The 26,323-nt window shown below is 49.2% G+C and overlaps 2 protein-coding genes across 2 annotated transcripts; one reads left to right on the top strand and one right to left on the bottom strand.

Annotated features, from left to right (window-relative positions):
- Window position 1: 1 nt before the first annotated feature.
- Window positions 2–1,715, bottom strand: LOC131272613 (phenylalanine--tRNA ligase alpha subunit). Its single transcript, XM_058274425.1, has 2 exons — window positions 1,357–1,715; window positions 2–1,291 (listed from the first exon to the last, which is right to left on the bottom strand). Exons 1-2 carry the CDS (start codon window positions 1,633–1,635, stop codon window positions 83–85), a joined length of 1,488 nt encoding a protein of 495 aa, XP_058130408.1. The 5' UTR covers window positions 1,636–1,715; the 3' UTR covers window positions 2–82.
- Window positions 1,716–2,515: 800 nt separating this feature from the next.
- On the top strand, window positions 2,516–25,487 carry LOC131272615 (baculoviral IAP repeat-containing protein 6). The gene is made up of 27 exons (XM_058274429.1): window positions 2,516–2,888; window positions 3,413–3,755; window positions 3,823–4,977; window positions 5,026–6,598; window positions 6,698–6,924; window positions 7,012–7,233; window positions 7,716–7,886; window positions 8,328–8,820; window positions 10,109–10,533; window positions 10,606–12,345; window positions 12,430–13,204; window positions 13,288–13,661; window positions 14,138–14,300; window positions 14,394–15,284; window positions 15,361–16,066; window positions 16,150–16,393; window positions 16,472–19,324; window positions 19,394–19,783; window positions 19,847–20,422; window positions 20,498–20,664; window positions 20,743–21,567; window positions 21,648–21,911; window positions 21,989–22,169; window positions 22,562–22,745; window positions 22,827–23,071; window positions 23,153–24,767; window positions 24,858–25,487. Coding segments are annotated over exons 2-27 (16,638 nt in total). The 5' UTR covers window positions 2,516–2,888; window positions 3,413–3,577; the 3' UTR covers window positions 24,859–25,487.
- Window positions 25,488–26,323: the final 836 nt, after the last annotated feature.

The following is a 26,323-nucleotide window of genomic DNA, read 5'->3' as shown; positions in this document are numbered from 1 at the left end:
GACTCTCGCTAGTTGATTGAAAAATCGTTGTTTTTAATGCGGAATTTATTGTTGAAATGGTTTTGCTTAGTGTAAATACCGTTTAACAATTCATACGGCAAATTGGTCCGTCTTGCACCATCTTCAAATCTACCTTCGGTCCAATAAGGTCACGGATATTGTTGAGACCGTACTTTATCATGGTTGGTCGTTCGAGTGACAAACCCCAGGCAATAACGTTAACGCCCGCTGGAACACCGAGAGGTTGAAGCATTTCCGGGCGGAACACGCCAGAGTTGCCCACCTCAATCCAACGGCTTAGACCCGGATGGAAGCAGAATATTTCCATCGACGGTTCGGTGTAGGGATTAAAAGTTGGCTTATACTCCAGCTCGGTGATTCCGAGTTTGTTAAAAAACGCATTGAAAGTGCCTATAAGATCGCCCAGCGTAATTCCGTAATCAGCCACCACTCCTTCCACCTGGTGAAACTCGGCCAGATGGGTAGCGTCCAGTGTTTCATTGCGGAACACCTTGTCTATGCTAAAGTACTTGACTGGCTTAAACCCACCCGGTTGGTTGGATACCTTGTACAGCATGCGAGCACTAACGCCGGTCGTGTGCGTCCGTAGCACGTTCTTTTGGCTCTCTGCTTGCTTCCATTTGTACCGATAGCCGATAGATCCATCTACTCCTCGCTGGTGCGAATCTCGCACAGCATCTAACAGCGCAAAAGGAAACTTATCACTCATTTGTGGATGCGAAACAAAGAACGTATCCTGCTGGTCTCGGGCTGGATGCTGTTGCGGTACGTATAGCGCGTCAAAGTTCCAGAAGCTCGATTCGACAAAGTTGTTCGTTGGCATTTCGGAAAAGCCCATCTCGAGGAATATTTGCCGGAACTCGGTTCGTACCTTCATCAGCGGGTGTAGCTGCCCACGACCCGGCGGTGCACCGAGAGCATCGAAGTTGTACGCCTTAAACTTCAAATCTTTCCACAGACCGCTGGCCAACATTTCTACGGTCAAATCGGTTTCCAGTTTTTTCAGCGTGGTTGCAAATTCAGGTCCTTTAGAAAGTATGAAGCTTTTCGTGACGCTTTCCTCCAGAATCTTTCGCTTCTTGTACTCATTCTTCACGCTATCGGACACGGAGGACTCTTTCCCTTCAGCGATGGCCTTCACATGCGCGTGTACCTCGTCGTCGATGGTTTCCACTTTGCGTTTAATCAAGGGCGCTCCGCCAGATTTATCGATGTAGATCCAACCATTGGACATCGCCTTACTGAATCCAGCCTTTGGGTTCTTGCCGCTCTGCAAAGGAATAGACCGGATTAATAAACAAATTCGTTTGAAAAGCCACTCTATGCTTCCGTTACCTTCATGAGTTCGGCTTGCGTTGTTCCTGCGGCAGGAACTGCCTTGAAAATGTTGGCCTCATGGCTGCCGTGTTCCAAAATATGTTCCCCTTCAGAGGTCAATTTCCAGGACTTTCTCGTGCTGGGTTGGCTGAGGATAAGTTCACCGGTTGCCTCAATGCTTTTCACTCCACCGATGATTTTCTGATGATCCTCCCCAAGCACTGCGGCGAGATCGAGCGTATCAACGTCCCCATGATCTTCGATGTACTTCAAAATGCGTTCTGGAATATCCAGCATTGTAGCAGTTCACGAAAAATGACCAATCGTCGATAACAAGAAGTACCAACAAGGCAATGATCGATGCCACACGGTTACGATTCCGGCAAATTGCAATTTTGCTCTCGTGTCAAATAAAGTGTGTGCCATATGCGTTTATAGTACCCTATTCAGTGATTCAAAAGGTTCATTTTCTCAAATAACTCGTTTCTTTTTTTTCTATTATTTATTTTACTTGCAACGTCACCAACCAGGAAATCACTTCAAGCACATCGTACTTTCTTTCGCAACAGCAAGCTAATAATTGCACAATGATGCAATAAATTAGCCCGTTGTAAGCAAAATTCAGCGTGTGTAACGTCAAAATTTATTGATACCACCTAGCGTTGTTTTTGCCTTGAACGAACATAGGAATTTTGTGTTTATTTGAAATCAGTCAGTCGTCGTGTAGCAAAATCGCTAGGTAGTCGAGGCTGCCACAAATTCAACGTTCTAAAGCTCGTCTTTTCAAAGTGATGCACGAGGGACCGTTTCTACAACACTCCGGTACTTCACAGGTAGTGTAATCGGTTATCAATGCACAAAATCTCGTAATTCTTTGCTTACCAACTAGCAAGCATTTCGATGTACTAAGCAGATGTGATCGGTAGGCGCTGGGGAATTAAGCATCGAGAGCTGGGTGTTAGAGGAAGAGGCTCAGGGTGAAAAGAAGACAGCTCTATATTGCGATTCAGCACGAAGAATGAGAACATGTCTGTTTGACAGATCAGGCAGTTGATGTACGAGTGTGAGCGAAGTAGGCGATGGAAAAGAAAGAGCAAGAATGCAATTCGGTAGTGATAAACCAGCACAGAACGGTCAGCGTAGCACACACACAAAAGATTTCGTCTGGTCTGGATCACTTATTTTCTCGTCTGTAATTATTTGACATTTTATGTTTCTGAAAAAGGCACTTGTGAAAGCGTTCAATAGTTTTCATTTCGTATCGGCTGGCCAGCAAAGCGGGGCAAACCGCTGTACTATTAACGTCTCGAGCACCGTTCGCGTCGCGAAGTAAAGTGAAAAATCCGACGAAGAGGAAGTAGTAGTAGCACTCGCTTGGCCCTTTGCATCATTTCATTCGAATAGGCAGACTCTTTGAGTGAAGCAGAAAACACCAGCCAACAAGCTATCGAATCGTTTCTGATGGAAAGCTAATCGACGGCTTGTGTATCTTCCCGATTCTACGTGAAAAAGTTTGCTCGATGGTCGTCGTCCATTGCTATCGAAAATGTGTAAGTGCTATACGGTCTCGGGGCTGTAGGCAAGATAAGATTATTGGGGCAAGCGATTAATCGGTGTGTCATTTTTGCTGCTCCTGTGCATTGTTTAGTGGGATCACTTGCAATCTGTTTCCGCAACGAAGTCACATTCAGGTGGGCGTGGGAGAATGGTGTGGAAAAAAAGATTGATTTTATTCCGATGTGCGTCGCCATCCGACACAACTTTCGGTTGAACGCTCAGCAGCAGTAAAAAAGGGAATATTTCGACGAATACATGCCTTCAGTCATCCGACTGTAAAAAGTGAGAGAAATAGAAACATCGCAACAGAACGGATGCCTCTTTGATGCAGAAAGAGAAAGAGCGAGATCTCATGCTCAACTTTGACAGATTCGCTGCTGACTGCTCCGTGGCTGCTACGATTTAGGGTTATCTTTCTTCTGTGAAGATTTTCTATATCTTTATATTTGCAACGCTTGTTGTTTAACAAGAACCTTTATTTTTAATTTATATTTTATCTCCTTCTTTCTTCAAACAGGATCTCCTTTTTAACTATCAAGCAAAACAAATCTTTGGAATTTTTCTTCCGTCGTACAGTAACACAGTAAGGCTGTACCGGCGGAGGACTTAAACAAACAATAGGACGGCGTAACATTACAAAGGGAAATATAGTGTGTGTGTGCGTACGCTAAGTAGCACCAATATGGCAAGCAGCGACGATCAATGGCTGAAGGAGGATGGATATCTGAACGTCGATACGGAGTCCAGCTCCATCATGTACCACCCGCTTCTAAACGTGATTCTTGTGATTGCGAGCAATGGTGAATTGAAGCTGCTTGATGTCAACTCTGGAGTCATACTTCAAACCTACCGAGTATCAGGTGAGATCTTACACAAGTACTGGGTTTCCTTCATGACGGATGTCCGCTTTTTGTTTCGCACACGCAGATACGAACATGGTACGATGCCGGTACCTGCCAACGCAGGATAAGATGCTGATTTGGAATGGGCGGAACATTTGCATGCGGGGCGACTATAACGGTGTGCTGCTGTTGGATACGATCTTGCAGGCCCCGGTGGCGCTCACCGACGATCGCGTGCGACTCGAGCTGCTGCTGTCCGAAGCGCTGCTCTTTCTGAAGTGCCTCCAGAACCTAGAAGAGCACGGTCTGGAAAATATGAGCGATGTTACGAACGAGCTGACGCAAAAGATAAGCGAAGCTCAGTCGCACTCGAAGCGTGGCATCAAGGCTCAAAAGTGGGAAACGGTCTGCTTGGAGCTGCCCCACTCGTCCCTGCGCATGGTTGCAAGTGGCGTGGTGATGCAGCTGAAGCGGCTGGATCAGCACATTCCTGCGATGGCCATCGCTTCGGCGATTAACGAGCGACTGACGGATCTGCTGGTTGGGGCGCGCGTGAACGAGTCAGCCAATTCGGTCCAGCGTTTTCAGATGTACTCCGAGGCTGCCCGACGGCAAACGTTCGAAGCGTGGCCGCACATGGACTACAAGTGGGTCTTGCCGGATCAGATGGCACAGGCCGGCTTTTACCATCAGCCCGGCGAAAACGGAAACAAGGATCGGGCGATGTGCTTCACCTGCGCCGTGTGTCTCGTTTGCTGGGAGAAAACGGATGAACCGTGGAGCGAACACGAGCGACACTCGCCCGACTGTCCCTTCGTCAAAGGCGAATTTACGCAAAACGTACCACTCTCTGTGACGTACGCCACCAGTCCAGCGGTGGCAACCGGTGGCTTCACTTTGATCTCAGCCGGTGACCGTGGGGTGGTTTTGTGCACCGGCAATCCGGGTGGGGACGTTACGGTTTGGAACATCGAACGGCAGCTCACAAAGGTTTACGAGTTTCAGGTGAAACTACACCCGGACATTCTCACGACGACCACGATCAGTCTGCGCGCTACGGTAAACTCGATCGAGCTGACGGCTCTGGCGGCTTATTTTGTCCGTACGTCCTCCGGCGGTGGAATGCTGCAGCGTCGAGCTTCTCTTTCGTTGAAGCCAAAAATGCTTGGCACAAAGATAGTGGCTGCGGTGCGCGTCAACAGCATCGAGCCGCTGGACGATGAGGAAGCTGAGTACGCTGGTACCAATGTGCCGATTGAGCGGTTGTCCGGAGCTCCATCGCAACCAGAGACGACGCTTCTGCTTATAGTTTACAACATCGAGGATCCGGAGGTCGATGATTCGGGTCCGGGCTCGCCATCGATGGGCATAAAAATGTCAAACAATCCTCCTCATGGGAGTGTTGGTGGTGGCAGTAATGTGAAGAAAACCAATCTGTCCACGATTCTGGAGAGTTTGGAAGACGAAGGAGTGCTAGTGCTTGATGAGCGCACTGGTTTGATCAAACAGGCGGAGCAGTTGCTGAAAAAGTCCAATAAATCCAAAAAGAAACATGTAACCGTCGCAGATGTCACCGAGAGCGATAGTTGCAGCCTTATATTACCCAGTTCGAACGTTACTAGTGCCGTGCCACCCTCTAGCTCGATCAATATTGTGTCCGATGCACTTGCCACGGGTATCACCGGTTCCGGTGGTGCAGAGGGAACTGGTGATGGTGGAGGGGGAGGAGGTGGAATAAGCAGCACCTCGTCCGATCAGGATATCTGTTGCATGCCATTGCAGTACATCGAACTGCCACCGATATTTGTAGAATCGCACGACCACTACTACATCTCGGATACCGTCCCTTCGAGCGACAATCGGTTCCTGCTGGTCGTGCTAAAGCTTGATGCTAATACTGCCGCCATGGGCACGACATTAGAGGGCACGGAAAAGGAAAAACAAGAGGAGCTGGGAGAAAAGGAGCTGGCAACTGGCAATAACAGCAGCACCAACCGATGGTATGCAATTCTCTACCTTTACTTTCTGAACGAAGACGGGTTGGTGCGATCGGATGATCCGCTGGTGAAGTGCCTGGAGCAGGATCAGTCACCGCTGGAAATAACGATGCTGCCAAAATGTGACGGCACCGGACGCCACTTCGGTGGACCGGACACGGAGCAGGGCATCTTTGTGATGACGTGCGCCGATGGAAAGTTGCGCATCGTGTCGTTGAAAAGTCTTTCGATTCTGTCCGAAGCGTCGGTAAAGGACGATCGGTTCGTGTCGGCCACATACTGCAAGAGCCTGGAGCGGTTGTGCGGGTGCACCCTGAAGGGTTGCCTGCATTTCTACTCTTTCTACGATTTGGACGCCGATTCGAGTGACGAACGGGACGAGGAGATGGTTGTACCATCGATTGCGCCTGTAGTTTCGACCGGCGCCGATGGTACAGCCCCTCTGGATTCCGGAATGGAACGCTCCGGCCTGTTGTCGTATGGAGGCTCCGGTGGTGGTGCGGATGGAAGCACGATGGGCAATTACGGTACCGAGGCGCAAAGAATCGCAAATTCCAGTGACGGTTCTTCGATGTCGAATGCCGCTCCCGGATCATCTGGTGGCCCTCAGGCGCAACAGCAGCATCCCGATGGCGAAGGGCTACAATGGTTGCTGGCTTTCCGGAACGATGTGGGCAACGTGAACAACCTGAAGGTGTTGTACTCACTAACGTTGTTCAGTGAAATGTTGACACCGTATTCAGCGGAGGTGCCGGCATGCTGGAGCGAGCTAGAGCAAGCACAAAAGCAACGGCGCAATTCCCAGCATTTGCGTCCCGGAGATGATACGCATCTTACCAAAACCTGGCGCCTGCACAACGATGCGTGAGTAGAAGCTAACTGGCAAAATATTCTTCTCCTCAGCAGCAACTAATTCTCAATTGATTTATATTTGTTTTTCTCTCCCTCCATCGCATACCATAGGTCCACCTGGGACGAGCATCTTATTGAGCTGAATCTACCGAAGTGTACCTCGCTCGGGCACATCGATTTCAAATTTTCACTTTACCAACCGTGCGCGAACTCGCCGGCAATACAGGTGACCCTTTTGAAGCAGAAGTCAATGGGGTTGTGCACGCGCCGCAAGACACAATCCATTAATCGCGTTGACGAATCGATCAACTTCAACATTGGCGCAGGCGAGGGTAAAAGTATGTTTTTGTCATGGTGCTCCGAGCAAGTGTTTGTTCGTCCGAGCAAATAATGTTCTTTATTTATTCTCCTTCCAATCTCAAAAGACTTCGTCGAGAATCCGGTTCTGAGTGAAGAGTACTTGCAGGCACGGAATGCGGAAATCGTGGTCGGACCGATCGAGCTCGCTTCCTGTATGGACCTTAGCGAACAGGGAGGCTGCGTGACACTGACCAGCCCGAAGTTACTGAAATCTAAGGGCCGCAACTACTTGCTACACATCAAAACAATGACGGATTTGTCAAAAGATGGTCAAAGTAAAACCAGAGGTGAGTTAAGGGCGGGTGACTCTTTGGTGGTCTTGGGTTGACCATATTTGGATAAACTGGTAACAAATCCTAGAGATTTGCAAACTTCCTCCATGGGCTTACTGTGGTTACCATATGGCACGATTTTCCTCCGTTTTTTGCATTGTTTCTTGTTCTCTACTACACCCTTCAGTATCCTTTTATTATATGCTTGGTCATCTTTTCTTAAACCCCTTTGTTATGAGTGTTCCACATTTAATCGCGTGGGGGATATTCGAATACATTTTTAAGTTATGTGGAACAGTTTCATTGCCCTCTCCAATTTTGATACGCTGATCTATAATGCTAAAACTAAACTTGTCAAACGTTTCCCCTGCCTCCCCAACATGGACCCCCGGGAACAACCCGGATGCAACGCATGTGTAACGTGCCTAATGTTATGTGGAATTCATCGGAAATTGTGTACCTCATCGCACTCTCTTCTCCTCTATCGGTCGACGCAGTTCCGGTGCGCAAGAAAGGCATCACGAGCATACTGCTAACGTCCTTCGCGAACATGTCGGCCCAGAGCTCCCACGGTTCCACCTTTGGCCACGGCAAGGATGGGGGCAGCGTCTCGTTTTTCCCCGACTCGTCCGGGAATGTTAAGACACGCAAAAATGATTTCTATATAGGTAAATTTGTTTTAAACATACAACAACTATGTTTTCTTTTTTCCTTATGGTTTTTGGAGGAGTATTCCTTTACTCTACTTCTTCTGTGTGCGTAGTATGGTGCTGCTCCCTTTGGCCGTGGTCTGTGTGGGACAGATGAGGTTTTGAATTTTGTTTTAGTGGATTTATATCGGTAGACTGCTTATCAGATTATCAGATTTGTGAAAAAAAAAAATAAACAAACGCACTCTGTAGTTGATGTTCCCTGAGAGTATTCTACTTTTGTACATTTTTTAATTTTTAGTTCTTACTCCTCTGTAATGTTTTGAAGACTAACATTTTACTTCTTTTTTTGCGATTTTAAAAAACGATGGCTAAATTAGTTGGTGTAGCAAGATCGTATTCCGACATTCTGATTTGTCGCTAATTACAACTCTCTTTTTTTCTCGTCCCATTCTAAAGGTTGCGATTGGTTGAACGAAATTTCCATCACCGTGCGTGCTACGCGCCAAGTCTACAAAGTGGAACACGAGCGCGCCCAACGGCTTGCGATGCTGGAATCAAATATGTTGCTGAAAAATTTACTCATGCTACTCCATCCGGAACGACCGATAGGATCTGGAACAGATCCATCGCAGGGTTCTTCGTCAGCGAAAACGAAAGTGCCGTTGGCTGATGAAAACATCATGATCATGCAGCAAAATCTTGCCCTAGACATTCTCATCTGGATTGTAACGATTCGGATGATGCGCTATCGGTACCCGAAGAATCCTTTCGCGAAGCGGCCGGCTCCGACCGAGCTACGCAACGTCGCCTCTGCAGATCTGAACTGGCAGCAAACAGAGTGCGTGCAGATCATTGAGAAGCACCTCGAGCGGATCATTCGGCAGTGTATCGTGCTTGCGAATCGCAGTATTGCGCATAAATGCGTGAAATTTTTGTCGCTTGCGTTAGAGTGAGTATCTATCAGCGTGGTATTTTTCCGGGTTGGGTAATTCAGCAAAGTTGGTGTGGTGTATTGTGAATTCTGATTAATTTTCATAATTTCAACTCGAAAATTTAAATCGTCTGGTAACACATTTTTTCTTGAAATTGTAAACAAATTTGATCTAACGGGGATTGCACAATAACAGTATGACACTCGATGAAAACTTAAGATTTAAGATCAACCACATTTAGTGATGTTTTATAATTCTTATTTCACGATAATTGATCTTAAAATTGTATAATTTATTGAAATTGTATATGTTGTAGCTTTTTGATCGACCCTGGCAGGTACTGTTTACTTGCCTGGATTATAATGTTACTACTAGAAAACTAAACACACAACACTGTTCAGTTTCCATATGAGGCGGTAAGAATTCACAGGCGAAGATCTAAACAGCCTTATGTGCAAAATTGTGCAGAAGTAACCGTGTAAATGAGAGGATCCTTTTCTTTTTATTTGTTTTCATAGAACTGATTGCGTTCGTTTCCATTTTTTACATCGCGCTTGATTTAAAAAAGGGGACATTGTACGGTCTATTAATGTGTAGGAATTGACAATTTTCAAGTTTTTGCACTCTTGATCTTCAAAACTACTTATTAAACCTCTTTAGAGTACCGTTGAATTTATAAGAGTATCGTCAAACTTATGTAAAAAATTGGAGGATTTTTAAACGGCAATAAAAAATTGCCAGAATGAAGGTCTGTTTGTTATCTCCATCTATAAAAAGCAAAACAAACCAATCTGATAATTCGCGAAAGAAGTTCAAAAAATACCCGTTCGGAATTTATCGACCCGGTATCGAAGTTTAACGATGCCTTGCTGGGCTAAACAGTGCTCTTATCAGGATCTACGATTATTTTTCGAACTTGAGATACTTGACATGTTTTAGTGTGCTCTATCCATATAAATACCACGTGAACTGATTTTTCCAACACTTTCACCGGCTAAACAAACGCCTTCACATTTGCTCCGACGAGAAATAAAATTACGCTGTCTGATCGATTGCACTCTTGTTTCGACATCGTCGCGTTTTTGTTACCTGGTTATTTTTTTGTGATACCTAACACAATACCAGTGTTAGTGCTATTAGTGTTTTAATATTGTGAAGCAAACATGACAAATAATTTTCTTAAATTCACTGCAAAAATTCGTCACTCACCCTGTATATCATATAGATAAAGTGAATAGTCAAACTTTGTACTTTTTGCTTTGTGTATAACAACATAATTGAACCATTTTTCATTTTTTTTTCAAGGGGCGCTCAAAATATGGTCGACCGAAGCACGTGCAGCTCATTCGAAAAATCTTTGAACGACGCAATCGTGGCCTGCCTGCCGGATATAGTGAACGCCAATCATGCCGGCGCATTGCGCTGGTTTTCCTTGCTTATTACTGGCACAACGGCACCCGAGAACCACCAGTCAGTGACTGATCGCTGCATTGGGCTGCTGAAAACGGTTGCGGAAGAACTGCGGAAACGCAATAATCCCTACACGGCACTGCTGCGAACACGCTTCGGTTTACACGGCGCCCCGTTCGATTCGGAGGTGTTTGATGCGCAGCCACTGGATGGACGCCTCGGGGCTGCCAGTGGGGCATTTCCGTTTGGCTGTATACCGGGCAATGTGCTCAATGGTGGTGGCCCCGGTGGTAATGGAACATGTCCGGCCGGAAGCAATTGCACGGCAGTCAAGGTCGTTCCCGCGCAGAGCATGAGCTACATGATGACTGGGGGAGGAGGAGGGGCAGGAGCCGGACTACATTCCGCTGCTTCATCGCTGCACGGTGGTGGTGGTGGTGGTGGTACGTCGTCGATTGATCTGCGGTTAATGTGCTTCGCGGATGGGGCCGACCTTAAGTGTCTGCCGGATCAGCTTCGCAGTCGCGGCATAGGGACGCATTTTATCGGGCTGTTGGAGGTAGAACCGCTGCATTACGCATGCAGCGCCACGTCGGATGCTACACGACTAGAGAGCATCGATGCAAATGGAATTACGACATGCACCAGCACAAGCACCCCGGTTAACGGATTCGGCAGCGGAGGCGGTGGTGCCAATGGGACTAGTAGTGGTGGCGTTGGTGTCGCCACTGCAGTTGGTGGAGGCGGTGTTGGTGGCACTGCTGCAACTGGAGTTTCTGGAACTGGCGCTACTGGGAACAGCACTCTAGTAGGAAACACAGACGTACCCGTCTACATCAAGCATGGCAACAAATATATAAGCATCAACGATATCATCAGCGGGGCGGCTGATGCGCACGGAATAAGCGACATAAACGTGGGAATAGTTGATGCAAGTAAACTCAATGCTGGTGGGGCGTGTGATGATGTTGTCCTGTTGCACGATTCCCTTATTACCGGCAATTGGGGTTCCATGGAGCAAGACAACCTCAACAGTATGATTCAGAACCTGAAGGATAAGCTTGGGAATAGTGCCAAAGCTATCGCTGTGTGCGATATGCTTGAGCAACAGTACCCGAAAGGGGGGCAGGAGAAAGACAACCTGGGAGTTGGTGGCAGCACGATAAACGTGATGACGAACGTGAAAAACTTACTGGTGGACAAAATCTTCTACGCCGCCCTGGAGAAGTACAAAAAGATGTCCGCGATCAACCCGTCCGCACCGGATCCGGTCGGGCTGTCCGGGTTTCTATCGCGCACCGTGCACCAACAGATCAAGCTGAAGGAAGATTTCTTCGCCGATGCCTCTAAAAACAACGCACCCACAATAGACGGAACCGCCGCACCCACAAAAGACGGTACCGTAACACCGAGCGAAGAAAAAGTGACTGCTACTGTTGCCGATACTGCGGAAGCATCGGGTGTTGCTGATTCGGCTGAGTTCTCGTCGACGCCCGTAACGTATGAAATTGTGCACACTGAACATCTCAATGCGATGCTCCAAAATTACCTGGAGGATGATGTCCTGCCTGCCGAATCGAATCAGGTCAAACTGCCGTTAGAGTTAAATCCCAGGGATGCGGCAACAGTGCAAGGTAGCAGCGGAGTGCTTCATTCACCTCCATTGAACAACAAAATACAGGAGTTTATCGAGGACCGGAATGCGGACGATGCGGAGAACGCATTCGATCAGCCGGGAGGTCTACCGTGGCACAAGCTGCTAAGCAGCCCCCCGAAACAGATGATCGTCGTGGAACGCATGCATTCCGGTGCTATACGATATGTGACGCTAGACTTTGGCGCACCGGTGATGCTGACGGATGTTATCATTCCGGCGTTCGCCGATTTGGCGTCGCTTTCAATCGACGTGTGGTGTTTCGAGGAAGAAGCGGACAGTGTGCGTCTCGTCGTGTCCCAGGATATTCATTCGCGGGCGCTCGTGCTCAGCGATCTGCAGCCCCCGCCTATCTGTCGTTACTTGAAATTAACGATAACCGGACGCTACGGGATGTCGGCCACTCGATGTCGCATTCCGATGGGTTCGTTCTTTGGGCATATCGTCATTCTGGACCAGGAAGCGTACGCCGATCCAGGTAGGTGTTATTTGCTCTACTACTCTACTGACCCATCCTGCTTCCAATGGTGATTGATGATAACTATTTTTTCCCCCTTCACAGTGATTAAATTGATTGAAAAGAGGAAAACAAACCTGCCGGTACAGCTGAAAATTCTCAAAGCCCTCTACGACGATGTCCATTGTCGTTACTGCCTGGCGAGCACCAAGCTCATGGATTTGCTCGTGCCCTACTTTAACAGCGACGCATCCAACATCGCGCACATGCACGCATTCTTGAGCCGCATGAAAGACACTTCATTCGGTGGCGCTTTCAATGCTGACTCTTACTCGTATGCCGGAGCCGGAGGTGGTGGTGGAAACAGTACGAGCAGCTTGGAATACGCCAAGGTAATCGCGGCGTACGAAGAGTGCATCGGATTTCAGCATCAACTGAACGTCATACGAAGGGTGATTGATCGGATCAGACCATCGCTCGGCGAGAACCATCCTCTGTTGGGGCAGCTCATGCTCCCGACCCAACCACCACCCCTGAAGCCGGGTTCGGATCTAAGCTCGGTTTACACGGACAAACTACGCATCATGAGCGAGTGTCTCATCGAGGTTGTACTACAGTTGATTACAACCTTCGGCAGTGTGTCGCTGGTGCTCAGTGGCCTCGACCAGTTTCACCAACAGAAAGGTCAGCAAATAGACCAGGAGCTGTGTAACTTGCTGTTCGACACGCTCGTTATCAACGGGGAGGCGCACATTCAGCTTGCGACCTGTTCCATGCTCGTGCGGGTGTGTTGTTTGGAGCCGTGGTGGGGCGATTTCATTGCCGACAAATTTCTACAGCTCTACTCGTCGCAGAACGATCGTATCTTTCCACAGGATCGGTAGGTGTACTGTGACGGAGTTGGTTACATTTTCTTTCTTCAACTGTTTACTCACTACCAGTCATTCTTTCCTCTCGCTACAGCGTGTTTCTGTTGCTGACGTATCTCGGGCGAAGAAGTATCGCCATTGGACGTAGCCGTACGACTGTCATCGATGCCGTACTACGGTGCTTAGCAACGCTGCTCGCTCCATTGGCCACGAGCGGCGCATCGGGGATGAGCATCTGGTGCACTACCGATTTGAACTTGTTAGGTTGGATTCTGCTATTTCTGTCGGTTTGTCTTGACGACGGTACGGAAGGTCGCAAAGATCAGAGCAACCTACGCTGGGATTTCATGTCCGGCGAAACCGACATCGTCAAAGCGCGCATGAACATCAACAACAGCGGGTTACGTACACTAACGCGAACCTTCAAGAAACGGCTGCTGCAAACTAAGCAGTACAGTTCCCTGTCGTGTAAGTGCTGTAAGAATTTTTTCGTTTTATTATAACTAATGGAATCTTTATTTAACACTGATAAGTCCAAAACAATTCGTATGTTTACAAAACAATTAGTTTTGTTTTTTCATGTATGTAAATTATTGGCTTACTAGTCGTTTTTACTTTTACCTATGTGGATAGTTCAGATGTGGTTCGGTCTCTGTTGGGGGACTGAAACCCACAGCTCAGAGGGGATGCTTCAAGGCTCGTGAAATTATTTTCTAACTGGCATAACACCCCGGATGTCCCGAATTTTCAGAGTTCCGTAGTGTGGTCCTTTCATTAATATTTTCTTCCGGCCTGTGTTGAGGAAATATTTTGGATTTTTTGATTTTGTATGACTTTTTTAACAAACATAACGCAATCAATTCGTTAGGTACTAAACAAACAAATTCGCTTCATATATGACTCATTCTCATGACTATTTCCTGTTAAAATTTCTTCTTTCACAGGTACATCAAAACTTGAAATGGCTCTGAAGCAGCAGGAAAACAATCTGAAGAAATTGACCGTCAACATTAAGCAGAGTTTCGGCGACTACTTCAATGAGATCAATAACAAGATGAAGGTACTTGAGGAAAAGATGACCGCTCCGACGACGAGCGATGCCGCTGCGCCAACGACGTGGACTATGGACGCTAACGGGGCAATTTCGGGCACGGTATCGAATCCCGGAGCGAACGCTGCTGCCGCCCCCTCGAGCAGCAGCACCGAACCGGTCGGTATTATAGTCGGTAATGGCCTAGGTAGCAGTGGTGGAGTAGCAGCCTCGTCGAAGGCTGGTGGAAGCGGAAAGTTTGCGGGTGGTAGTAGCAGCGGTGGTGGAGGGTGTGAGCGCATATTGCGGGAAATTTCTTTCGAGCGTGGCATCGATCGTGTCATCGGACACTCGTCGACTACATCGACCGCAGACACGGCGGGTGCAAGCGAGAACGAAACGCCGTTCGATCGTGGACTGAAGTCGGTAAAAATCGGCAACATCATCGTGGTGATACGGGGTCTTATCGGGTTGCTGCTCAGCATGGATTTTACCTGTAACATGGATCTGTTTCTGATCACGTGTAAGATTATTGCACGCCTGGTGCTGGCATGCCGACCGGCGTTGCAATTGTCGAAGATAATCACCACCAACCAGCTGCTGCAGCTCGTGCGCATCGCGGTTTGGGAGAATCAGCAGCAGCCTTGGGCCGTGCATGCCATCACCTGCTTGCTGCAGGACGTACTCGAGGCCGACAAGAGCTTCAAGGATGACGAGAATGATTCATCGGAGTCGTCTGGCGACGAGGCTAACGGTGGTACTGGCAGTACGTCCAATCATCACACTTCGTCCACATTACCATCGATGCGGCCACCGGTGGAGGTACCGTACAAGCAACAGCAGCAGCCGCAGCAACACCCACAGCAACAGGTGACTTGCGATCTGAGTTACGCCGATGTGGCCAAAAACCAGCTTCCGTCGGTGGTGGAGTGCGACGACGCGGTTGAGATGGAGGATATCCTTATCATCGACGATATACTTTCATCGCGCGAGAAGCGCTTCCTCAAACGAGATCTCACACCGATAGCGTCGGTTGCGAGTAAATTTACTTTCACCAACAAGTAAGTGGACGAATGGTTTATTGCTAATTATTTGTTTGTGTTACTTATTGAGCTGTCCCTCTTCTTTTCTCCGTAGAACCGTTTCCTTCGCCATGGACTCGAGGTTGGAGATGGGTTTGGATACGAACGTGGAGATAGTGCTTCGACGATTGACTACAAGGGCCGCCTACAATCTGATCACCAGCCTACCCCACACGGCCCTCATGCCGGAGCTGATTACCTTGGGGGTAACGTCTCAACCCACCGAACCACTTCCTGCCTGGCCGGAGAGCATAGTCGAAGCGTGGTCCGGCCCAGAATACTTGCAGGGTGCCGGTGAAACGAATAGCATGCTAACGGAGGTGTTCGACAATGTGTTGTCCGATCTGCACCTGGTTGATTCGTGGCTAAACCTGGAGAAGATCCTCCAGCTATGGCTAACACTGAACGGTGAAACGCTCGAGAGTTTCCCGGGCAGTCGTGGTGCTGGCCTGAATCCGTATTCGTTTCCGAAAATTCCTTTCGGTGACCGGGCGGTCCATGGTTTACTGAAGGCACTGGCAACCCATCCGAACATCAAATTGCGTGCCTGGTGCCTCGGGTTCCACTGTTTGATACTGGCGTGCAAGCCACACTTCGAGGTGACCGATTGCAAGGACATGAACGAGACAAGCTGTGATAATCACTTCCGCCGGATGGGCAGCCTCATCGTGAACGATGAGAACTTTGAGCGGATGTTGCTGCGTTTCTTTTCCGGTGTGGATCAATCCATGGTTTCCCAGGATGGTTGTAGCAGTCGTTATGTGAGTTAAGAGCACCTTCATTTGGGGATGTATTTTCGATTCTAAACCTTCCTTTTTTGTCGACGCACTGGACCGACCTGCAGGCTGGACCGACAATTTGCAAACTGGTGGTGGAGCTGTTCATCTGGCTGGAGATACGTTGCAATATGAAAGAGAAGCTTAAGCAAACACTGCTGCGCGTCACGCTCGCTTTGGTGCAGTTTGGCGGGGCTATTGCCAACCAGCAGGGACCGATCGATGCTCAGAGTCAGATGATAAAGGAACTGCTTAACTTTCCGTACGACAAGACTGATCTTGGCGTGGCAATGAGCGTCATTGAGTGTGTTTGTAAGTAGACTCGTCGATGACCGTAGGCTGTACTCGGTCCTATAATTTATTCCCTCTTTTTTTTTTTTATTCTTAAAGCCCATCTCGTGTATAACAACGTTGTCAATGTGGAAAAACTCTATTGCCAAAAGTCGGTTGAGCCAAATAACGCCGGTGGCGGTATGCGTTTTGGTAATCTGTTCGCGTCCGTGTTCAACTCGGAAAACAGTCGTTCCTGCCGTTATGTCACCGATAGCTCGCTTTTGGTAGACCTGCTGCGTCTGGCATCGATTCTTGTTACTACCAAGAACCCGCACACGAATCTTGGTTCTAGTAGCGCTGGCGTTAGTGTAGGCGGCGAAGGCTCTGGCGATGGTACGTCTCACAGCTCGACCGCCGGTGCCAGCGGTGGCGGTTCTGGCTCTGGTGCTGGGGTAGGTGTTGCGGATAATCTGAACACTTCCAGCGAAAGTCAGACGGATGAAATTAAAGCGGAACAGCAGCACACGACGGGTGATACGCGACCGAAGGTGCCCTGCTTTGCGGACACCGTACTGCAGCACTCGCCGACGATGAACCGGCTAATGGGAGCTCTTTCGCACTGCACCCAAGCCTCCGCCTCGATTCCCATCCTAGCGACCGTCAATAATGGAGAGTGTAGCGCCTCGACGATCCGAAACTCGGGCTCGTGTACGCTGCCGTATGCGATATTTCAGCTGCTGATGGTCCTCTGCCAGAAGGCGTCCGAGAACGAGCTAGTGGTGAGGCCGCTATTCGAGTACATCAACGGTACGTCGAACGTGCGACATGCGATGCCCAAGCTGCATCTGTCGGAGCCATTCCTTTGGCTCATCCTGAAGGTGCTGGGGACGCCCGCGTCTGTGGCAATCTTTACCGATCTCGGCGGCATCCAGGTGCTGTGCGAGAGCTTGGTACGCAGCAACCGGGCCCTGATCAACACCCAACCCAGTTTGGTATCGATGATCATGCAGAGCCTGTCGAAATCCGGCACCGGTGGAAGCGTTCCTGGCGCGGGAGGAATGCCCTCATCAATGGCCGGTGGAGGTGGTGGCGGTGGTGCTTCCGGTAGTTCATCCAAGAAGAGTACCCCTATCGTAACCACGCCGCGCAACGAAGAAGGGCTGATCAACTTTGCACCGTACTGTACCATCACGTCGGACAACCAGTCGGTGCAAGCTGCCGACGTGCTGATACAGGCCCCAATCGCGTCCCATCGGCGTGCGCGAAATCCAGCATGGAGCTACATTTTCTATGCGTACGAATCGCACGTCGATCTGACGCTCACGCTACCGACGGCCGTGCTGCTGAAGGAGGTTCAACTGCAGCCACATCTGGCAACCCTCGCCTCCTGCCCGTCGGCCGTGGCGATCGAGGTGACGCGGGACAACATACTTGGTCCGATTCCGATTACACAACCCATCTCGACGGTGGGAATGACTTGCATTCGGTTGCGCTTTGCTCAGCCGGAGATTGCCACCAGTGTGATCATTCGGTTGTATCGGCCGCGTGACGCTATGAACATTGGCCTGACGCAGATATCGATCCTGGGCACGACGACCTTCGGTGAGTTACCGGTCCCGATGGTTGGACCAGGTGGTGGCAGCGGTTGGAACAGTGTATCACTACTCGGAGGCGCAGTGGGCCCGACGGGCAACATGAAACCGTCGAATGATGTATTCAACGGAGTCGGAACATCGACATTGTACACTTCCCCGTACAGCTATGTTTACGGTATGGGTGCTCCGGACGGCGGTGGAGGTGCTGCAGGAGCAATGGGAGGAGCAGGAGGTCTCATTCCGGGAGCGATTGATGACGACGACCGAGTGGCGGCCCGAACCAGCCTTGCCTGGTTGCGCATCCTGACGCAGTGCTTTAGCGTGACGATTTGCTACGCCGACCAGCAGCTCTCGGATCGGGTGATTGCCGCGGCGAACGAGGTTAGCGGGTTCATGGAAGCGTGCTGTGCTCTGCTCAACATTGCGCCCAACAGTCCGAACGATACGCTGCAGAACTTGGAAACGGTGCTGCTGAAGCTGGGTCTGCACAGCCGTGAGATGGGCCTACGTTTGATTAACAGTCTGCTACGCCAGAGTATTCCGCAGACGTTCCAGCTGTCGAACGACTCGATCGCGGATCTGCTCTACCAACTGTGCACCATGCAAAACAACGAACATACCGCCGATCGGCTGCAGGCCATGTTGGAGTGGGTTTTGTCGTTGTACGAGCGCTTCCGGGCTAATGTGGTCTCGCGAAACCACCGGCTGGCGCTTCACTCGACCAATCCGTACAGCGGCTTTATACGGTGTTTGGCCGCAATCCTGTGGCAAGCGTACGCTACCGATCTGATTCCGAACTTGGTGGACATGGTTTCGCGCGAGCTCTTCGACGTGCTGTTCGGTTGGGTGCAGGAACTGGAGCACACCGAGAGTGGGCCACTGAAAAAGGCGCTAGATGCGCTGCTTTGTTCGATTTGCTGCATACGGCCCGAGTTCTTTACGATGCTGTTACGCCGGATGGGTGTGCTGGTGCCGAATTTGTCCACCGACCTTACCGCCTCGATATCGGATGACCGCAAAGATGGGGAACGACGAACGGATGACAGCAAGCAGGAGGAATCGGACACGACCGAATGGTACAGTCATCTGGTGATCGAAGACATTGGCCGGTTGGATCTGTCCCGCAGTCAGCTGGCAACGATTGCGATGGCTTGCCAGTCGCCGTTGGCCGTACAGCAATTGATCGATTCGGGGTTGCCGAAATTGCTCAACTCGGTGCTGCTGGAGTTTTGCCGACGGGCGGCTGATTGTGTCGAAAGGCGGTCGATGTCAACTAGGGTTACCAACAGAACTGTTGGAACCAGCTCCAATGCCAGTAGTGCCACTACCCATCATACATCCACTGAAGGTTGCTTGACTGACGCCGACAAATGGAGTGGAAGTGGTGGTGGCAATGATTCGACTGGCACAGAGCCTGCCGCAGCTTCGGCAGCTGGAGCAACAGCTAACGGTGGTTCCACGGACGCAACACGAAACTATCCGATGGTGAACATTAGCAAGGTGACGGAAATTCTGGGCTTCTTCACAGAAGTTTGCTCCGAAGGTCACATGCGCGATTGGCTTGGAAGCCACGAGGGGGCAACCTTTTGGGAGCCACTGCTGTTGCTACTATGCAACAGCCAGTTGGCAAACATTAGTCGCGAAATAACGACCCAGTCCTGCTTGGAACTGGAGGACTGCCTCATCAAGTTCCTATCGCGTGTCACTACGTGCCACCCGAGGAATCAAGAAGTGCTGACGATCAAACTCATCTCGGTAATACGTAATTCAGATCCTTTGGAAGACACTGGAGCAAGTGCTAGTAGTAGCAGCAATACCAGCGGCAGCAGCAGCAGTACCAACACCAGCACCAGCACCAGCACCAGTGGAAACATCGGTGGTATGTTCTCGATTCCAGTGGGAGCTTCCCCAAGAAACTGCATTTCGGGCTTCACGCGACGACTTGTGTTGCAAATTTTGCTCGAAAGTGAAAAGATTATGGTGGCTGTACGAAGCGATCTGCCGCTGATGCAGAGCAAGGACGCCTCGAGCGGAGGCTGTCTATACAATTCCATCGCGAACCATCCCTCCAAGCGTCCGAACGCGCACCTTATGCTGTTCCAGCTAAGTACCACCGCCAAGTGTCAGGACATACTGGATCACTGCGCGGCGTCTGTGTATCAGCCGGTTTTGCCAACGGTTATACCTCCTCTGCCGCCCGCTCAATCCACACCACCGGGTGCGGCGTCGGCATCCGGAACATCGATTGCAGTCGGTACAAGCGAGCACTCGACCATATCATCCGGTGGTGGTGGTGGTCAATCCTCTACCTTGGCCATGGGGGGTAATCGTGGCGAAGGTGAGCTGTGGGAGTTGGGTATGGGACTGGAGTTCCTGAGTGTTGCGGCGGGTGTTACGGCAAAGGATAAGCGACTAAAGGAGGCCAAAAATCAGGCCACCACTTTGCGGCGGAAAGATCTGATGTCATTGTACAGTAAGTAGCATGCGGATGGTGGCGATTAATTAAAAAGAGGTATGACATTAGAATTATATTCTTGCTTGAACGTAGGAACAAAAATGGACGACCTGAGGCTGTCCATGTCGGATGGTATGTATCTAACGCATCCATCGGTCCCGGAGGTTATTATTACGAGCGATACGACCATCTCACAGCTGCTAACGATGCTGAAAGGGGCAGGCGTTTCTCTTTCGATTCCGTGCATCAATTTGAACCTGGTAAGTACTTAGATTGTTTCTTTATTTTGCGAGTGCGAATTCGATCCATACATTGTGCTACATGTTGATTACTTGTAGGTTGATGGTAAAAATAAACCGGTAAGCAACGATCTCAACTGCGGTGAGCCATCTTCGACGATGGCTGCGTCGTCTTCATCGTCGGGAAGTACGGCGGCGGGCACGCCATCTGCTCCGGCCTATATGCGAGCCACCGAGTTTCTGCCGCAACCGTCACCGCTGCAGATATTCTCCAGCTGTGGTGGACTTTCGCTACTAGCGCACTATCTCCCGACCGTCTACCCGGAGATGCCCAAGACGAGCGCACACTATTTGGACAAAGATCGTAGCCCAGCGGGTGCGGGTGGCAGCGGCGCTGGTGCTGGAACTAGCGGAACTGGTGGCAATGGTGGTGGTGGAATCGGCAACGAGTGGGTAAAACTCGAGCAGATGGATGAAATTTACGAAGATTTGGATGATGTCGTCGCCGAGGCCTCCCCGAAGGCGCAATCCGTTTCGGTGATTCCACAGCACTCTCTGGCGGCTTTCGCGTTGTTCCTGCGCCTTCCCGCATATTCAGAGGTGCTGCTCACCGACACCGTACGAGCGCAGTGTCTCCTGCGGTTAACACTGGGTGTGACCGGGGACGGCGAGGGTCACGAGGTATATAATCTTCCGCTGTCGATTTCACTGCCGACGCTACCGTTCGAGGTATTCCGGCAGCTGCTGGAGAGTTCACCCTTGACCACCGACGATGGCGTTTTGTTGCGGCGCATGGTAATCGAGGTTGGCGCGATACACTTGGTACTGAACTGTCTCAGCATTTTCACGCATCACAACAATAACGGCAGCACTGCTAGTACTTCGCGATCTGTGGGCGGTGGTAATGCTCCACCAACGAACAACGTAAGCGTCATATATGCCAAGTATTGTTCTACGAATTTGAAGTGTTCAATGTTTCTTCTATTTATTTGCTTTTGATGCAGAACACCGGATCTGTGTACATTGGATTTCCAGCTGTGGGTGGTAGCAATACGGCCAATGGCGGCAACGGCAAATCGACGTCGGCGACAACAACCGGTAATGCCAGCACCAATACTGAAGAACAGCTAAACGCCGAAGACAAGGGGCATATGTACTGGGCCAAGGGAACCGGCTTTGGCACTGGCTCAACGCAGCAATCTTGGAACGTGGAGCAGGCGCTGTTACGTCAGAAAACGGAAGAAGAACACGTCACCGTCTTGCTGCAGGTTTGTAAACAAATAAAACTAAACAATTGGAATGCACACATCATTCAATTAAATCGATTTTGTTGATACCGACGCAGGTTTTGTCGAGCTACATTAATCCTGGATGCAATAAGTATACCGTAACCGCTGGTAATGACGAGCAACTGAACTACCGAGACTGTCACGAATCGTTACCTGAACTGCCACCGATCTTCCTGGATCTACTGCAGCAAAGCTGTCTCATTCCTGCCCTCAGTTCCTATCTGCGAAACGATTCAGGTAAGCCGATTGTTGTGGTTTGAATGTGGACCTTTTTGTCGTACTACATTAATTTTCGCTGGTGTGCTACTAACTCATCTGTTATTCTTGAAAATTTGAAAATACAAATAGTCTGACGGTTTATATGAAGCACAAAGCAACCTTTGCAAACGATAAAAAGCCTTCAGTCAGTCAGTCAACTGTCAAAATCTGTGCAAATGTGTTTTTCAGTCAGCGAGTGATAAATACGGTTTGCAAAAGATGGCATTTGTTTCTGTTCTGGCTTGCTAGGGACAGATTTGTGTGATGTAGTGTAAATGTCGGTAGATGAAATTGAAAATTTAAATAGCAACAAAGAAAAACTAAATATCATATTAATGATGGTTTATTCCCTACAATTTCCCGCCATTCAGTGTTAGACATAACCCGACACATCCCACTATACCGAGCAATCCTGCAACTGCTTAGGGCGATTTCGCTCTCGAACCAACTGGCCACACTATTGGTAAACAAGAGTGCTAGCGAGGGCAAATTGTCCATCGCGGGATTGCTATCAAACATGAAAGCGTGCGTTGATACCTACGCCAGTCGTTTGAAGTGAGTATTTGTGTATTTAACCAAAACGCCCTCCCAAACGCCTAGTTTATTTATGCGATTTCATATTCCACCTTTTTGCAGAGTGAACAAGAAGTCCAACCTGAAAGGTCAAACGCAGAAAATAATCGTTAGCCTGGACGATGGCGACGACGAAGGGCTAGCACTGATGATACACGACATACAGCTGACCTCACTTCTGGTCCAGAACGCGACCAATACGGACGCCACAAACGCTGCGGAGGAAGAGGAAAAGCAGTTGATACCGCGTCCGATCACAAAGTCGGTGGAGGAGCGGTATCTGGAGATTATGAAAGCGCTGCAATTTGGTATGTATGATTCAGGGAAGGTTTTTTTTTTGGTTTTTGATGAAAAAAGGAAGGCAACTGATTTTATTGTATTGTTTACAGATACTTTCGAGATGATTGCTGAATCGGAGAATGGATACCGTTTTGCGATATCGCACCATTTCGAATCGAACGTTCGTATGGCCGGAGATCGAGGTCACCCGGGACGGGTTAAGCGTTTGGCACAAGAAACGGTAACCCTTTCGACCAGTTTACCGCTTTCTTACAGTAGCTCCGTGTTTGTGCGGTGCGATACGGACCGGCTCGATATCATGAAGGTGCTTATCACGGGACCCGCCGAAACACCGTACGCGAACGGCTGCTTCGAGTTCGACGTGTACTTCCCTCCCGACTACCCGAACTCGCCAATGAACATCAACCTGGAGACGACGGGGCGTAGCACGGTCCGCTTCAACCCGAATCTCTACAACGATGGTAAGGTTTGCTTATCGGTGCTGAACACCTGGCACGGGCGGCCGGAGGAGAAGTGGAACGCGCACACGTCCAGCTTTCTGCAGGTGCTCGTGTCGATCCAGAGCCTCATCCTGGTACCGGAACCATACTTCAACGAGCCGGGCTTCGAACGGAGCCGCGGGACACCCTCGGGGACGCACAGTTCCCGCGAGTACAACAGCAACATCTACCAGGCGTGCGTGCGGTACGCGATGCTGGAGCAACTTCGACATCCGTGCCCGTGCTTCCGCGAGGTCATCCACGCGCACTTTTGGTTGAAGCGCAACGAAATCTGTGCCCAAATCGAGGACTGGATCACGGAACTGAGCAATCCGCTGCAAAACGAGCGAACCGGGCGAGCGATCTCGTTCAATGCGATGGTACTGCGTCGTCAGTATCGGCAGCTTCGGGAGGAGCTAGCCAAGCTGTCACCTCCGGAGGGGCTCGATGAAGCGGACTATCCGTTCACCGCCATTAGCACCAACAGTGCCAATGGCGGCGCCACACCCGCCGGAGGTTCGACGACGTCCAGCACTTTGTCGACGACGAATGCGTTCGGTTGTCCGTCCGGCTCGTCGTCAACCTCTTCCTCTTCTTCATCAACGTCGTCCTCCTCGTCGACGTCCACCTCATCATCGTCTTCGTCATCTTCATCGTCCACGTCATCGGGTTCCTCGACATCATCCAACTCTTCGTCACACAGTCAGGTAGCAAGTGGTGCCACCGCCACCGGAGGGGTGGTCACCGTTTCCAGCGGGGTAGAAAGCTCCAACAGTACCGCGCCGGAGACTGACGGAAACCAATCGCACAATTACGCGAAGGAGGAGGATGATACAATGATGGGAGAGGGACAGCTACGTGCTGAAGAAGAGGCTGATGCGCTCGCAGTGACGATGGTTGCCGTGGAGTACTGCATGCATTCCGATAGCGATGGCGGCGGTGTTGCTGGCAGCGACAATGGAGGCGGCTACAGCGAGTCCTCCTCGAGTGGTAGTAGCAATGTGACGGGTGGTTCCAGTTCTGGCGATAGTAGCGAATCGACAGCCGTTACCGGCGGGATCTCAGAGGACGCGCTCGATCCGCACCTATTGCCTTTGATCACCACCGACGAGGGGCAAGATGTGAGTAACGAGAAGAAGTCTCCGCCGTGTGACGCACAACAGGATGATGCGCTGGATGAAGAACATTCGCTCCCACTGGAGGACATGTCTCACCCAATGGTGTGGTGAGTAACGGTTCCTTGTTGCTTCTGTGAACGACCGTTTTGAATCCAGACCGATTTTATTTTCATAATTTTTTGTTTTGTTTCCAACAGAAATAAATTTCTAATCCATTGAAGACCGACCTGAAAACGGAGAAGGAGAAGGCCTGTCAACCGACTAGACTAGAACCTAACTTTAACTTAGCAAGGGCATAATAAAAAAAAGCTATCGTCTGGTGTGGGAGTAGCAGAGATGAATCCTAGATTGGAAACGTTTGATGATGTGATATAATTAGTTTTTCTTGCTCAGTGGCAGGACCGAAGGATTCTTAGGTAGCTCGATCGAACGATGGAATTCAATCCTTGTTAAGACGTTTGGTAGAGAAAAAAGAAAACGATAACAAACAGGAGATCGGCAATTTTTCGTTTAGATATATACATTAATGTACAGAGAGTGTTATCTCTCTTTGTGTGCAAATCAAGTCTTACGAGCCATAGGAAAAACAATAAGTAATAATATAAACCCTTATCAGTTACAAATCATATATAGCATTTTTTTTTTCTTTTTTTATGCATAACACGACATTAACACTCACTCACAAGCTAGACTAGGGACGATTCGAAGGAAAATCTATATATATGTACGATGCGTCGAAGAACTGCAAGCTCAACCATCCGATCCTAGTTTGTTTCATTGGCGATTGTTTTTTTTTACGATTCACATTACAACATTATTGAACTTACTATGCTTCGTTTTTGTGTTTGATAAGTTTATTATCTTTGAAATTTACACGCGTCGTAAATTCATTGCAATGATATTTATTTATTTCTATTTTGTAGAAGCTTAAGCGACAGCTTTTTATCAGCTACATACAGTCGACTAGTAGAAAATTTGTGAAATTTGTTTTGATCAATCATTTTTAATTCGCCCGATCGCTTAAGCGGGTGCTGCTTTATTTGGTACATTCAATGGCTCCCGTTGACGACGGGGAGCAAAAATATCTTTATTTTATCATTGAATACACTTTATAAACAGTGATGACCGTTGAACGTTGTCAATGGGTTTGTGTGAAACATGTAACGTTCGGGTAATCAGGGAATAATATGGACGCGTCTCTACAACAAATACACACACACACACACACACACACCACCTAACTTACAAAACGTCTCTATATCAATCACACTTCGAACCGTTGCGGTCACCTTTTCCGTGTCCTCGTTCGTGACTGCATGCATTGTATGCGGTCGGTGTGCCAGAAAAAAATGCCGCTTTCGACGTGGACATTCATCGTTGCAACCTTGTGCTCTTTGCGCGAGAAACACTTATAAGAGAGATACATTAAATGTAAGGGGGGCAATTAGGCAAAATAAGGTGATCTAATGCAAAAGAAAAAAAAACACCCAGAACAGTAATAAATGTAATAAAAGTTTAACTTAGCTTTTTTATTCAATTCCGAAACGTTGAAAAACTTATAGAATATTTTGACATGCTTAATTTAAATCATACCCATGTGCATAGCCACTTCAGAAATAGTTAACCACATCCGACACAATCCTCCATCACTTGCGGTGGCGTG

The sequence above is a fragment of the Anopheles coustani genome, chromosome 3 (genome assembly GCF_943734705.1).
Source record: "Anopheles coustani chromosome 3, idAnoCousDA_361_x.2, whole genome shotgun sequence".
NCBI classification, from domain to species: Eukaryota; Metazoa; Arthropoda; class Insecta; order Diptera; family Culicidae; genus Anopheles; species Anopheles coustani.
The sequence above is the reverse complement of the archived record's forward strand: the minus strand, read 5'-3'. Positions and strand labels throughout refer to the sequence as shown.

Coding starts and splice junctions, on each gene's coding strand:
- LOC131272613 (XM_058274425.1), bottom strand. CDS start 1,635: ATGCTGGATATTCCAGAACGCATTTTGAAGTACATCGAAGATCATGGG. Junction 1,292..1,356: donor CGCAAGCCGAACTCATGAAG/GTAACGGAAGCA, acceptor ATTCCTTTGCAG/AGCGGCAAGAACCCAAAGGC.
- LOC131272615 (XM_058274429.1), top strand. CDS start 3,578: ATGGCAAGCAGCGACGATCAATGGCTGAAGGAGGATGGATATCTGAAC. Junction 12,346..12,429: donor GGAAGCGTACGCCGATCCAG/GTAGGTGTTATT, acceptor CCCCCTTCACAG/TGATTAAATTGATTGAAAAG. Junction 20,423..20,497: donor AGATCTGATGTCATTGTACA/GTAAGTAGCATG, acceptor GCTTGAACGTAG/GAACAAAAATGGACGACCTG.